This window comes from Schistocerca gregaria, chromosome 1 (genome assembly GCF_023897955.1).
Source record: "Schistocerca gregaria isolate iqSchGreg1 chromosome 1, iqSchGreg1.2, whole genome shotgun sequence".
Lineage (NCBI taxonomy): Eukaryota > Metazoa > Arthropoda > Insecta > Orthoptera > Acrididae > Schistocerca > Schistocerca gregaria.
In genome coordinates, this window is record NC_064920.1 from 912,477,863 (window position 1) to 912,494,313 (window position 16,451).

The 16,451-nt window shown below is 42.9% G+C and overlaps 1 protein-coding gene across 1 annotated transcript in view; it reads left to right on the forward strand.

Annotated features, from left to right (window-relative positions):
* Positions 1-16,451, forward strand: part of LOC126275143 (nephrin-like) — a 686,204-nt gene that overhangs the window by 230,581 nt on the left and 439,172 nt on the right. Inside the window, exon 2 of the mRNA XM_049977173.1 lies at positions 2,183-2,312. Coding sequence (XP_049833130.1) covers positions 2,183-2,312 — 130 coding nt within the window. The remainder of the gene's footprint in view (positions 1-2,182; positions 2,313-16,451) is intronic.

Here is a 16,451-nt window from a genome sequence, read left to right on the forward strand (position 1 = left end):
GTTCTTATTTCAATATCCAGGAGTGTATTTTACAGGTAACTTTATTTGAATATTATTGCACGCACTACTAACAAAAAAAAGCTGTGCTAATTTAAAAGTGGTCAGTCACGTAAGTGAGAGGACACCACAACTGAACCGAGAACTGAAAGACTAGCAGGTCTACATTATTGTTTAATCAATATGCGCTTATGATAAATGATAATTTATCATATGTGCACTTTCGCAAGAATATTGGTTTACTTATTTATTTACAAACCGTCATTTAACACTGTTATAAATTATTTGAGTGTGACAAAATTTTTGCAGCATTTCTTTATTTAAATGCTGTTGTAATGTATTGGTAAACTCATGAAAGTGGTCGTACTGCATCAAATCATATATGAGAGCTTCAATACGATGTATTTTGGTGGTTACAGGCTACAGCCAATGGAAAAGCAGGCAGTAGCGACACTATGGGAGTCAAGTGGAGACTGGGACATTTCGAGCAATGGGATCAAGGCAACGATTCTGAACACTTAATGTTGAATCCTGGAGGAAGACAGACCTCCCTACGACAGTATGTGTGATTCATCTATATAGGAGATTGGTTCTGGGTAATGAATAGGCGCCGTCATACTTTAACTTCTGAAGAGACTTTATATTTCAAGAGGTCTCAAAATGCTCCCCGGAATGGCTCTTTACTTTTTTTTTTGCACGAATGTTAAGGGGGTGGTGGGCAGAATGACAAACCGGCCGACTTGGAGCAGGAGAGGCATCACAAGAAATTTTAATTTCCACTGTTCATGCTTTACAAATAAATTCATGAAACTTTGTCAGCATGAGCCGGCCGGAGTGGCCGAGCAGTCCTAATGCCGCATCCCAGTCTTAATACATTACATTTGAAAACAGTTCTATACGTCTTTTTGCAGGCCGCAGTGGCCGAGCGGTTCTAGGCTCTTCAGTCTGGAATCATGCAACCGCTAGGTCGCAGGTTCCAATCCTGCCTCGGGCATGGATGTGTGTGATGTCCTTAGGTTAGATATGTTTAAGTAGTTCTAAGTTATAGGGGACTGATGACCTCGGAAGTTCAGTCCCATAGTGCTCAAAGTAATTTGACCCTTTTTTTTCAGCATTTCAAGGAAGGATTCAGAATTCACACTCATTTTTTACATGTGAAATTTCATCATTTTTCACTTACTGTTGACTGCCTTTGTTGCTATAGGAACAGTTTCTTTCATAAATAAGAGAGATTCTTGGATGAATTTTGCACAGCATCCAAATCTTAATTACAGGTGTATGAAACTCTACAATTTATTTAATTTATGTAAAAATGAACGAGCTGTTACATTTTGAACATAGAAACTTTAGAAAAAATTCAAATTTTGTAGTTAATTATCTCAATTTTTACCACAGTTTTTAGTAGATTTGGAAAATTCTAGAGTATAAGCATGATTTGTATGCTGTGCAAAAATCATAGAATAATCTCTCTTACTTATGAAGAAAAGTGTACTTATAGCAACAAATGCAGCCAATAGTAAGTGAAAAAGTGATGAAATTTCACATGTAAAAAAATTATTTTGTTGCTTTTTTGAACTCCCACTGCCGTTAGTGTGAATCCGGAATCCTTCCTGGTCATGCTGACAAAGTTTTATGAATTTATTTGTTAATGTGTCGACGGTGGAAATTACAGTGTCCTGTGGTGCCTGTCCTGCTCCAAGTCGGCCCGTTTGTCGGCCGACTCCCCCTTAAGGAACCGATGGTAGTATGCGAATTACTATTCTTTGTAGTGCAAGCGTTACTGTGTGAATCATCGTACTGCACTCTGAACTGGCTTGAGCCGGTGAATATTTCGTCTTTTGTAATCACGAAATGGACTTCGTCTTCTTGTATCTTCGATGAATATTTCATGTGGGGATTTTTCTGACAGTCTCGTAACGCTCTCAAAGTAACTTTACTGCATTTGTATTTTAACTGAATATAATAGGACCACTTCCCATTTATCTGAAATGACCTTTCTTGAATAAACGTTATTCAACATAATTCTTGTAGTCTACAACAATTACTGACGTTAGAACTCTTGTTGTTAAATTATTCATTTATCATTGCACATCAGGTTTTCGGTAACAGTTCAGTTCCAACCACGGAGGCACATAGAAACGCGTCTGTCTACCTGTCTTCAGAGGGCGTGTTTGCTGTGTTGCAGTGTCGGTGTCGGAGGTGACGGTGCTGCAGGAGGCGGTGGCGCACCTGCCGTGCGTGCTGCAGCCGGAGCACGGCGACGTCGTGGAGCTCGTGCTGTGGTTCAAGGACGGTGCCGACTCCCCCATCTACAGGTCGGTGCGCCCAGTGCACGTAGCAGTGGCAGCACGCTAATGATACTGCAGACAGGCTAGTAAGAGTGCCACCGTGTACGAGGCACTGCTCCCTTGGGTGAATACATAGGCATATGCCGTCTACGTGACTGCGGCGGAGGAGATATGCGGAAGGTGATGTCAGAAAGTACCTGATTGTGGCCTTACCATAAGAGCAAATTACGTGAAGCGTTCCTCTTCTAAAGTCGAATAGCGAGCAGACATTTCAGGGGTTCCTTTGTTGTGCCGAGGAGATATGGATATATGTCCAGGATACACTACTGGCCATTAAAATTGGTATCCCACCAAGGTGACGTGCTACAGAAGCGAAATTTAACCGACAGCAAGAAGATGCTGTGATATGCAAATGATTAGCTTTTCAGAGCATTCACACAAGGCTGGCGCCGGTGGTGACACCTATAACGTGCTGATATGAGGAAAGTTTCCAACCAATTTCTCATACACAAACAGCAGTTGACCGGCGTTGCCTGGTGAAACGTTGTTGAGATGCCTCGTGTAAGGAGGTGAAACGCGTTCCATCACTTTTCGACTTTGATAAATGTCGGATTGTAGCCTATCGCGATTGCGGTTCGTTCTATCGCGAGAATGTTGCTAGAGTTGGTTGAGATCCAATGACTGTTAGCAGAATATGGAATCGGTGGGTTCAGGAGGGTAATACGGAACGCAGTGCTGGATCCCAACGGCCTCGTATCACTAGCATTTGAGATGACAGGCGTCTTATCCGCATGGCTGTAACGCATCGTGCAGCCACCTTTCGATCCCTGAGTCAACAGAGGGGGATGTTTGCTAGACAACAACCGTCTACACGAACAGTTCGACGACGTTAGCAGCAGCATGGACTATCAGCTAGGAGACCATGGCTGCGGTTACCCTTGACGCTGCATCACAGAGACGAGCGCCTGCGATAGTGTACTCAACGACGAACCTGGGTGCACGAATGACAAACGTCATTTTTTTTAATGAATCCAGGTTCTTTTTACAGCATCATGATGGTCGCATCCATGTTTGGCGACATCGCAATGAACGCACACTGGAAGCGTGTATTCGTCATCGCCATACTGGCGTATCACCCGGGTTGATGGTATGGGGTGCCATTGGTTACACGTCTCGGTCACCTCTTGTTCGCATTGACGGCACGCTGAACTGTGGACGTTACATTTCAGATGTGTTACGACCCGTGGCTCTATCCTTCATTCGATCCCTGCGAAACCCAACATTTCAGCATGATAATGCACGACCGCATGTTCCAGGTCCCGTACCGGCCTTTCTGGATACAGAAAATGTTCGACTGCTGCCTTGGCCAGCACATTCTCCAGGTCTCTCACCAATTGAAAACATCTGGTCAATGCTGGCCTAGCAACTGGCTCGTCACAATACGTTAGTCACTACTCTTGCTGACCTGTGGTATCATGTTGAAGCTGCATGGGCAGCTGCGCCTGTACACGCCATCCAAGCTCTGTTTGACTCAATGCCCAGGTGTATCAAGGCCATTATTACGGCCAGAGGTGGTTGTTCTGGGTACTGATTTTGCAGGTCTATGCACCCAAATCGCTTGGAAATGTAATCACATGTCAGTTCTAGTATAATATGTTTGTCCAATGAATACCCGTTTATCATCTGCATTTCTTATTGGTGTAACAATTTTAATGTCCAGTAGTGTAATTACATATGTCTGGTGGTTGAGATACAGAGCTCGTCCGTTGCTCCCCTGCTGTGCTCACTGGACACACCCTTATTTATCACAATATAGTGATCGTGTTATATATCTTACACCAGTACTGCGTAAATCTATTGCTCCTATTTGTGTGCATAATTTGAGAAAGCCTACTCACTTGCTTTAAAACTAAACCTCAGACATCATAAGATTATGAACATGCTTTTTGTCTGCTCTGAAATACCAACCGACATAGAAACCATTCATTAATTATACTCTTTGTCTAGAAACATGAAGAAAATGTCAAAAAGTGCAACGAAAATGATGAGTGGGGGATGGGTCGGCGTTACTCGGAAGTAAGACAGCCGGAATTTGAATTGGAGCATGGACTGCAAACTCCACACTATACTGCCTCAGAGCTTATTAAATTGCGCCATTTAGAATCAGTCTGTGCAGGAAAACTGTGCTTCTTATTTGCGGTCTACGCTTCCTAATGACTTGAAGAAAAAAAAAGGTAACAAGGTCTTTTGTGGTGGAAGTAGGAGGTTTCGATGCAAAGTTTATACGGAATATAACCACAAGTGCTGCTTATTTATACAACGTAGACCCTGAGCTGATTGTAACAAGAATGTCACCTTTTATGTAGTTCCATGTGGAGGTACGAGGCACGTAGTGGAATTATTCAATTGTAGAATAGGTGCCAGGTAATAAATTCATGAAAAGCAAAGTATGATAACGTCAGTATGCTGTCGGAAAACAAGATACATTAGGTTTCTAGTGATGCAAAAAATACAAGTATTGAATTAAACTGGTTAAGATCCCCTCCGAGTATCGTGACAGAAGCATATCCTAAAATAACCTTGCAAACTTCTGAAGCATGATCTTATGAGTTTGAGATTCTGTTTGAAAGTCATTTGAAGTCAGATGCTTAACTCGGAAACAGTTAACGATCACAGCGTGTTCTGATAAGATCAAAGGCGAGACAATGACATGAAGTTTCCCACGCCATGTTAGAATGCAAAAGGTAGCGCTAAAAGGACTCAATTCTATATGAATGCCAAAGCTCGAGTGAATTCCAGTCGCATAACTGAAACTCGAATGTTCGGCGCTTGCTGAAAGCTCAATGTATTGCTGAAAGTTGTCGGCCGAACGGACTCAACTCGAAAGCACAAGTGTCTAAATCACGTCCGCTCGGAATGGTGCCAGGAATCAGAGTGCTTTGTGCTGAAACTGTACGTGACGGCCAATTGAAAAACACGCGTCCAGCACACTGATGGGCCAGCAACGGTCAGAGTTTGCGCGTCTCCCTGAGAAACACCTTCCTGTTCCTATTGTAAGGATGCACCGCTCCAACAGAGTGGGCTAGGGCCACATCGTCTTTGAATTAACAAGTGGCTTATCTGCGGCTCGCGAGTGAGTGTTTGTGAAACATGCTAACGCTACGGCAGCTGTCTTGCATCTGCATTTCGGATTATGACTGTGGTGTCGGAAAAGAATACTGTTAGGGAAAATAGTAATTTTGTATCTGAAGGTGTAGGTTACTCAAACGTGATTTACGGGCCACAGGGAGAAGAGTTTTTACTCTCTCAACTTCATCAGTTGATATATATTCATGATAGAAATAAACATGCAGACATTGACAGCTGTAAAAACAAAAAGTCTGTCGACATACTTATCTACGAAACACGTATGTTACGCTACGCATTCGCTGGATACTTAAATGTACCTGTACATTTACACAGCGCTTCATCATTGGCTATTTGACATCCGCTCTTGGCTTCGTCTCATCCTGTTCATCCATTACACGATCACGTCGCTTCTATACGTTTTCTAATTACTTGTACCCACCTCACATTGGATCATCTTCCGGTTCTTCCTTTTTCTTTAAATGCAGGTGAGTATCAGAGTGCCTCGTGTATAATTCATCGCCTTGTTACTTGTTCCTCGCATGTCAGTTTCCTTTTCACTACGATCATAATTTATCTTCCATTGTAGTGTGTGCTCTGATACATTTTTTTTCCTGTCTGTCAATTACCAACATGCATATCACGATTGCTTGCTTAGTAAACATTAGTTTTAAAGTTTTCGACACTAAGCGTCCACATCTCAACTCCTTTAGTAAAAACTGGGGAAACAGATTTATGATGCCTACCAAAATTACTGATCTAATAGAATCTCCATAATCTCTTCCAACAAATCGTCCAAGTTAGCCACAAAATCATTGCCACCGTTTCTTCCTTGAAACAAGTGAATGGCACGTCTTCATGGAATCAAGCACTTCGTTAATGTTTGTCATGTTGCTCATCGTCTCTTGTGGTGTGAGAAGATATCAGAGTTCTCTCTACCTATAAAATAGCCATAAAGTAGTCATCCGTTTACGTTTCTTGATACTTACACTACCTTGCGACCTTTCCGAGCGAAGTAATGGCGCAAATAACTACTGTATTGTCCTATTAGAATGTGAGTTCTTGGCGCCACACGTCTTCTCTTACTGTAAACGCGGTCGTGCTCCAATATTGCTTACATCTTCTGGCATATAATTCTACTCCACAGCAGTAGATTCCGAGAAGTTTCCTCGACAACACCCGGCATGTGGCGTAATTAAAGACAAGATACAGTGAACGCAGGCAATGTTCACTGTATGAGCCCCTTAAACTGACACAATTTGCCTGTGGCAGTTACCAGACGCTGTGGAAACAGGAAAGGCAGTAAAAAACAAGCAAGAGCGTAGCGTTCGCAAATGGCGGAACAGCATCTTACCAGCGAGCGCCCCCCCCCCCCCCACCCAGCTTCAAACGCCTGATCCTTCTACAAATGAACTAATGTTTTAAATATTTGTGAGCGAGAAAAAGCTTAGGAACTTTGCTAAATTATGTTAAAAGTCGCTGAGTGCTCACATTATCAAACGCTGGATAAATACATCTGGGTAATTTGCGCTCAGTTTTTAGCAAACGCTAGATTTTCAAGCATCACAATGTTTATGACATCATATCTTTTGAACTGTATATTTACACTGACATAATTTATTTTCCAGGTACATTTGATGGTACGTATGGTCTGCAAAATGTATTGCGAACAGAGTCAGTAGTTAAAAAGTGATAAATTAAAATATCAGCGCCATATAGTCTTCCTTTCATCATTTGTGAGAACAATTTCTTAAAGGTTTTCGATTATGTATAAAGTTTTATAGAAGTCGCTAAGCGCTCATAGTCCGAAGTAGTGGATGAATACAAAGTGGGTAATTATCGCGCACTGAGTTATTCTATTTCAAGGCCTATACAGGTTCTTACTGTAATACCTACTCATCTTACTGTGTTAAGCATTTATCATTAGATGGTACCTCTTAATGAGTAGATTTTTAAGATTATGACGAGTTATGACAGCATTTTAAATTTTTAAATTCGCTCGACAGTTATCTAGAATTCTGAAAATCAAATTTTTGTTACCTGGTACTTGGAATGTGCACCACCAACCTCGTTAGCCGTTCAGTGATACATGTTCTTGTCCAGTTGCGTCAAAGTGAAAGAAACTAGTGTGTTACAAGGTCCAGAGGAATGGAGCTTCACTATTAAAAAAATCTGATTTCTCGATGATATTCGGTAAATACCTTATTTAGTTGGTGTTTCATTAATTAAATATACGATATTAAGGTCAGAAAAGGCGAGCAGAGCAGATTTGTAGGATCACATCGCGATTACGGGTTCCAACATAACAGCCACTGTGGGACGTGATGCAAACTAGGGCATTCTACGCATGTCTCGTTCCTTGAATAGCAAGGTGAACATCAGTTTTGCTTGTAATAATAGGAAGAAACAACCAGCAATACTTATTAAGAATATAGAGGTATAATTGATATGTTCCGAGAAGTCTGAAGAAATTCAGAATTATACAAACGAATTTTTAGTGTGAAATATGAAACCAGTCAGGAAGTTTTGGCAGTGGCTAGATTAAGGAAAGGCAAATCTACGTTTCTAGCATTTATAGACGTAGAGAAAGCTTTTGACAATGTTGACTGGAATACTCTCTTTCAAATTCTGAAGGTGGCAGGGGTAAAATATACGGAATGAAAGGCTATTTACAATTTGTATAGAAACCAAATGGCAATTATAAGAGTTGAGGAGCATGAAAGGGAAGCAGTGGTTGGGAAGGGAGTGAGACAGGGTTGTAGCCTCTCCCCGATGTTATTCAATCTGTGTATTGAGCAAGCAGTGAAGGAAAGAAAAGAAAAATTCGGAGTAGGTATTAAAGTCCATGGAGAAGAAATAAAAACTTTGAGGTTCGCCGATGACATCGTAATTCTGTCAGAGACAGCAAAGGACTTGGAAGAGCAGTTGAATGGAATGGACAGTGTCGTGAAAGGAGGATATAAGATGAACATCAATAAGCGCAAAACGAGGACAAGGGAATGTAGTAGAATTAAGTCGGGCGATGCTGAGGGTATTAGTTTAGGAAATGAGATACTTAAAGTAGTAAATGAGTTTTGCTATTTGGGGAGCAAAATAAGTGATGATGGTCGAAGTAGAGAGGATATAAAATGTAGACTGGCAATGGGAAGGAAAGCGTTTCTGAAGAAGAGAAATTTGTTGACATCGAATATAGATTTAAGTGTCAGGAAGTCGTTTCTTAAAGTACTTGTACGGGGTGTAGCCCTGTGTGGAAGTGAAACATGGACGATAAATAGTTTGGACAAGAAGAGAATAGAAGCTTTCGAAGTGTGGTGCTACAGAAGAATGCTGAAGATTAGATGGGTAGATCACATAACTAATGAGGAGGTGTTGAATAGGATTGAGGAGAAGAGAAGTTTGTGGCACAACTTGACTAGAAGAAGGGAGCGGTTGGTAGGACATGTTCTGAGGCATCAAGGGATCACCAATTTAGTATTGGAGGACAGCGTGGAGGGTAAAAATCGTAGAGTGACACCAAGAGATGAATACACCAAGTACATTCACAAGGATGTAGGTTGCAGAAGGTACTGGGAAATGAAGAAGCTTGCACAGGATAGAGTAGCATGGAGAGCTGCGTCAAACCAGTCTCAGGACTGAAGACCACAACAACAACAACAACAACAACAACAAGAGTCATTGACACTAAAGGTTCGCATGGTGTGGGAGAACACCTCTATGCCAGTTCGCGAATTCACGAATAAGCTAGTTCAGGGCAAAAAGCAGGCTGGTAAGAAACTCCTCAGTCTTAAAGTCAGACAATGGAAGAAAGTGAAGCGGCTAATTGTAACTGATCAAGGAACAGCGAATCGTCTCAATTGTGGCATTGTGATGGTGGTGGTGGTTGGAATTGGTGGTTTGTAAGAAATACATCCCTGGGTCCTTTTAATCATAACAGTTACAGTGACTGAATCGAAGCTGTTGGGGCGGTCGTAAGCAACTCTCGTCAGCAACTGTCTGCCATTAAGGCAGTGCGTGGTGATAGTGCCTTCGTGCAGCAGTCAGCTCAAGAGCTCAGTGCTGACGCAATGTAGTGGCGGCTTCTGGCAATAGACAGCAGAAGTGGCTCTTGCTGCCAGTCCACTCCCGTAATGGCGGTAGAGGACACACAGGTTCAGCTGAGGTCAGACAGCGGGGTCCTGCTAGGCTGATAACGATGGTGGGTGTTCACTGTGGGCACTGAGCAGGAACAGTGTAGGCTCGCATGGGGCGGTGGACAACAGTGGTGGCGGTGCAGCTGGAAGGCCAGGCTCAAATCAATGGCTCACCAAGGAGGCGTCTGTCAGCAGATGTTAGCCACCCAATGCGAATGCACCAGGATGACAGTATACAGACTTAGACAGAGGCCATCAACTATTCAAAGAGATGTTGAACAATGGCTGCCACCTACTTCAAGCTGGCATCGGCTGCATAACTGGACATGCTGTATAAATTGAACTCTACTGAGACTCAGGGTCTCAATTAGGTGGTATGCATATAAGTCGAGCTGGCTAGAGTTTTCCCAGTGACAGCTCTCCCGTCCTGTAATTCCCAATGGACTGGCGCAGTTGAGCGTTACCGTTGGACAACTATGATTTCATTAGCCTTGGTTTTCCTGTCTGGTCAGGTCCTCCAGAAGCCCTTTCGGTGCTTTTTGCTGTCGCATCTTCAGCTTTTACAGACTCTGTCTGGCGCCTTCCACATCGTCAGTGTACTGAACTCGTGTTCTTGGGTACTGAATAAGCGCTTTCGCGCCGTGGTACCCAGTTATCGAGCTTATATGTACCTCCCCTTGGTGATGTCCTTCTGCTGGATCGATTCTTTACATTGGGCGAGTCAGTGATGCGATAGCATCTTACGTAGATGAAAAGGTTAATTAGGCAGCATGGTATAGCTGGAGCTGGGTCTCTACCTTTCAAGTGTCATTGGAAGGAACCTGACTAAGGCTACTGAGTCTCTCTTTTTTCTATATAAAATAAAGCTAAGTGAGAAAAATCAGGCGGGCGATGCAGATGATTGACGCCCTCGAAGGTCACAATGTTTCACACCAGGGTGCTGCAAGTGAATGAGTCCTGCATAGTGATAGAGTGGTTCCCCACAAAATGGGGGAGGTTTTTGCCACAGAAATGACAGAGAAATCATAGTTAACTAAGGAGTCAGTGATAATTGACAAGCAGAAACATCAAAGCTAATGATCAAGCGCCGACATATTTGATGCCTGGGAACGAACAAAATCCGCGTGAATGGTTTTTAGATGTTCTGATGATGGTATAGGATTGGTTGAAGAAGAAGACGAAGAATAAGAAGGGGAACGATAGGCAGATGTAAGAAATGTGACAGAATAGTAATAGCTGTCATCATCTTTGGAATAACATGTTATTTCTGACCAGTGGCAGAGAAAGGAAAGATACTCGTCCCCTACGAGGTAAGAGAGACGAGCGATTAATTAACAGGGCCCTACTTATATTTATGCCTTGCTTACTGGATTCCCTCGTGAATAGTACGAAGAAAAGGTGATTGTTGGCTCCCGTATGCGTCTTCATTTGTCTTATCTACTACTTGTGGCCAGTTACTGCAGACTCATTCGATAGAATAAGAAAAAAGTTTGCAATCTGTTAATAGATTGTGTAAATTTTTCCAGTTGCGTCTCATGAGTAATCGTTGTTTTTCTCCCAAAAATCCACGCGTGCTTCCTCTGGGTATCCAGTTTCCACTACAGTACCGGCTGCACAGGACGCTATCACACAGAAACATTCGGTTGTTGCCCATTACAAACAATCTCCTTTATGAACAATAAAAGTTTGAAAATTGATCCTTCTACTTCAATTGAAAAAAATTAAAATTACACTATTGTATCATTTCACACAAATAGGCTTCCCAAACGTTGTTCAACTGGTACACTTCAATAGGGCGCTGCGAGCGGCAGCTATGCCCAATTTAGTCTCTTTTTGTAGTACCAGAGGAAGTTTCTGGAACTAGTTGCGAAACAGCGTGTTTGCTAATGCGCTATGACGTCACGCGAATTCCTGACATCCCGCAGCTGTTCCGCGCCGAAGTAGTTGGGTTGTGGCCAGCGCACTGTGACTAATTTCTGTAATTTGCTCACAGCAGCAACATTTCAGCACCCTGGTATAACGGCTGACGTACTAGCATACTTAGAACAACGTACAGACTGCAAGTTAATACGAGAATACTAACAGGAGAAAGCTACTAAAAACTAAATTACTGTAGCAAAATATTATTAAAAACCAGTTTTCAACCCTTAATTTTCATTATATACTTTCTGATAATCGAAGACAACAGGATGTTAAGACAATAATCTTTAATAGTAAGAAATATAAAAATCAAAAATATTGCTTTTATAGAACTGTAATACAATCATTTTCATTTATCCCCTTTATCGAACAAACCATAATCATGGAATCCACATTCCAGTAAATCTACTATTTTACGACTCATAGAAATTGAAGCTACCTTAAAGTATTGACAAAATAATCAATAGTAGCCGGCCGCTGTGGCCGGGTGGTTCTAGGCGCTTCATTCCTGGAGCACGCTGCTTCTACGGTCGCAGGTTCGAATCCTGCCTCGGACATGGATATGTGTGATGTCCTTAGGTTAGTTAGGCTTAATTAATTCTAAATCTAGGGGACTGATGACCTTAGATGTTAAGTCCCATAGTGCTTAGAGCCATTGAACCACCTGAATCAGTAATGAGAGAGGTATTTGGATCCAGGTTAGAACTTCATAAAGGAACATCCTTCACAAAAATAAATACATCTATAATGAGCAAAAAATGATACTGCCCTTCTATGCAGCACTCCAAAACCGCTGCCACTATCCTGTGTAGTAATTAAGCAGCATAGAACGTCCATGCTGCGTGCTATCCTTTTACAGAAGCAGTATTACATGGAATTCATGGGTACACAGTATGCCCTCAGATACATATGACTTAGACACTGATTTCATTAACCTGCAACAAACTTATGTTACACGCTGGAAACAACAATATTGCATCGCCATAACAAATAATATTGAAGCACCCGAAATGAGGACGGTAGTGTCAGACTGCTACCAAAACTATTAGAGAAATACCAGTCTATTACTCTGCCACTTAGTGAGGATACCTTTAAGGTTTCTTTCAAAGCACCATTGACATATTGCAAAGGACTGACCGTTATTAAATTTAGCAACTGGTATTCGAACCACAAATAGCAATCTGTATTTCACAAGAGATACTGCGTGATAACAGCAGTGAACTGTTCCAAGAGGCTTCTTTAGTAAACATTCAGCAGAGCAACGGTACAATCGTACCTTAAACCAAACATTGGCTTCTTACGTTCTCCCGGGTTCGATTACCGGCGGAGTCAGGGATTTTCACCTGCCTCGAGATGACTGGGTGTTTGTGTTGTCTATATCATTTCATCGTCATTCATGAAATTGGCGAGATTGGACTGAGCAAAGGTTGTGAATTTGTATGGGCACTGCTAAGCGCGCAATTGAGCACCCCACAAACCAATCATCATCATCATCAACAACAACGTCATCATCGTACGTGCTTACATCGCCGCAAACGCCTCAGATGCAGTTATCACGTTTTTCTATCAAGCACTGACACTTCTGTAACATCACTGTTTGCGCAGTAACCCAGTAACACACTACCTTTTCCAGGGCAATTCGTTCGGGCCGCTAACCATACCATGCCAGACACGCTCCGGCTTGGCGCACTCCACTCAACAACCACCTCTCTCGTCACGGACCACCGCGCCAGAGAGCATTCCAGCCCGAAGAGACCTGATTACCCTCTGATCGGCTATCGGTAACTGTCGATATGACCAAAGTGTCGCAATAACGTTGACCAGTAAGCGTATCGTGTTCAAAGATTTGGAAGTCAGTACGCCCATGCAACATTATGCCACCAAACATCATAACACCTGTACAATCAAAACGATCATATTCCATAATGTTCCTGAGTTATCACATATTCTCACTTATTGCCATATGAGGGTACGTCCAGTGTTTCTATGTATGGTCTGAGCTTCATCGAGCTACGTTACTTGGCAGTGACACATCTAGTGCAGGTTATTTTCGTACTTAAATGTTAAACACCATTATATCTTGCGAAGTTAAAATGGGTGGACTAGTTGATAACAGGGATGGCTCAGTGTGTATTTCCAATTTTCACACCCCTTTCAATCCCGGCCATACATCCCATCTGTTTCTCTTGCTGTGTACCTGTCATCGCAATCGAAGAGGATTATGGAGAAGGAGAAGTGTCTATGGTCTGTGTGTGTGTGTGTGTGTGTGTGTGTGTGACAAAAACCGACTAAATATACTGTGCAGTCACGTTAATCCCTGCCAAAAGCATGGATAACCAGCTTTTGCTGGGCGGACCGCTCCGGAACGTGCAGGTAGAGTGTCAATAAGGTCCTAGAAGATACCGATAATGTTTCTCGGTTTCTACGCAAGGTTTGTCTTTTGAGAATCCATGGCGCTAGCAGCCCATCGAAGTGGTTCCACAGATTCTGAATTGGGTTTTAACCCAGAGAATTTGGTATCTAGGGCAGTAAGGTAAACCCCTCATAGTGTTCTTCGAGGCAAGCACGTACACTGTGAGCTGCGAGACTCGTTGTACTGCCCTGTTCGTAGATGCCATCGCGCCGAGGAAAAACAAACTCGATGTACGGATGAACGTACTCCTTAAGGATAAATTCATGCTTGTGTTGCTCCGCTGTGTCTTCCAAAATGAGGAAATTACTCAGTGAATACCACGAAAACATTCCCCAGACCATAGCACATGCACAGTGTTTGCTTTTAGACGCTTCGCGTCGTGCACGCCAGTGGCCATCTTGTGGTGGATCATAAAACGTGATTCATTTGAAAAGATCACCTGTAGCTGCCCAGTGGACGTCCAGTTGTGGTACCGGCGTGACGATTCCAGACTTCGTCATCGATGAACAGCAGTATTCCTGACCGACGCGCCTACAGCAGATGCCTATATGCAGCGACGTTTGTTGAACGCTTTTTGAGGAGATATTTCTGGTAGACCCTTGGTTCATCTGGGTGGTCAGTTGCTCTACAGTTACTTGTCTATTCGCCTGTAGACATCTCTTCAGCTGGCGCTCATCCCTGTCTTCTAGGCCCCGTGGTAGAGCACAGCTACCTCTGCGCCTGTTTTGGATACCGCCTTTTTTGCAATTCACTGTGTACTTTAACCACGGCAGCAGACGAACAGATTACACACTGAGCCCTTTCGAAAATGCTTCCACTCTTCACCAGGAAGCCAGTGATCATGTTATGTTGCACGACACGTAAATCGCTCCGTTTCTGCGTAACGAAAACGACTGCACTGATTTCCGTCCCCTACCCCCAGCTCCAGTATCTCCGAGACGCATTATATGCCCTCCAGTGCTAGTTGTATCACTTGCCGTCTGTGAACGGTTATCGCACTTTGACGTCAATTACAGGCGGTGGTCACGTTAATGTGACTGGGCCGGATAGTTTTACGCGTTTCTGCTACTTGTGAACCACGTACAGTTTTCGGTGCGCACACCCATTCGCTTTTAGTTTCTCTGATATAATGCCAAACCATTCCATGCTTTCATCGCTAGACGTGACAATTTGTTGATCCCTTGTTGCGATGTAGAATGAAAGGAACTGCATTGTCTTCCCAGCCAATCCCCGATAACGACACTGACAGCTGCTGCATTTTATGTATGTGTAAACCCACATTTACAGTTGTTGTTATGGAGTGAAAATAATAATATGCGAATGTTACACGCTACAACTAAAGGTAAATACGTTAATAATTGTTGTCCTATAATGTAAACACTAAAAAATATATACTAGGGTGAGTCAAATTAAAACCTTAAATATTTTTTAAATATTATTTATTGCGCAGAAGTGGTACAAAGCTCTATGACTTTTCAACATAATCTCCCCCAGGCTCAATGCAAGTCCTCCAGCGCTTATGAAGTGCATAAATTCCTTTAGAAAAAAACTCTTTTGGTAGTCCGCGAAAGCACTCAAGCACCGCGTGGCGTACCTCTTCACGAGAACGGAACTTCTCCCATTTCGTCTTTGAGTGGTCGACACCTATTGAGATCGCTTGGGGAAAGGTCTGGTGGGTATGGTGGATGCGGAAGGCACTCAAAATGCAGGTCTGTGATTGCTGCAACTGTTGTACGGGCAGTGTGGCGCCTTGTATTGTAATGTTGCAAAAGGACACCTGCTGACAGCAATCCAAGTCGCTTTGATTTGATTGCACGCCGCAGATGATTTTTTAGGAGATCTTTGTATGATGCACTGGTGACAGTGGTCCTTCTACGCATTTAATGCTAGAAAATTACCCCTTTCTTATCGTAAAAGAGAGTCAGCATAACCTTCCCTGCTGATGGTTCTGTAAGAAACTTATTTGGTTTTGGTGATGAAGAATGGCACCATTCCTTGCTCGCTCTCTTCGTTTCCGGTCGGGGGAAGTGAACTCAGGTTTCGTCCCCAGTAACGTTTCTTGCAAGGAAGCCATCACCTTCTCGTTCAAAGCGCCGAAGAAGTTCTTCACAAGCATCAACACGTCGTTCTTTCATTTCAGGAGTCAGCTGCCGTGGCACCCATCTTGCAGACACTTTGTGAAACTGAAGCACGTCAGGCACTCTGTGGTATGCTGACCAATGACTAATCTGTAAACATGCTGCAAGGTCATTCAGTGTCACTCGGCGGTTTTCCTTCACTATGGTTTCAACTGCTGCAATGTTCTGCGGAGTCACAACTCGTTGTGCCTGACCTGGCCGAGGAACATCTTCCACTGAAGTCACACCATTTGCGAACTTCCTACTCCATTCGTAGACATGCTGCTGTGCGTCACCGTACTAAACTGAACGGTGAATTTACTTTCAAAACCTTTTCTTAAGAATTTACTTTATTTACTAGCGATTCATCAAGAACATTAACACATTTTATCACACTATGTGAGCGTGGAAGTAGTTGCCAGTGAGTAACGTATGAAAACAAATCAAATTTCTTTCAACA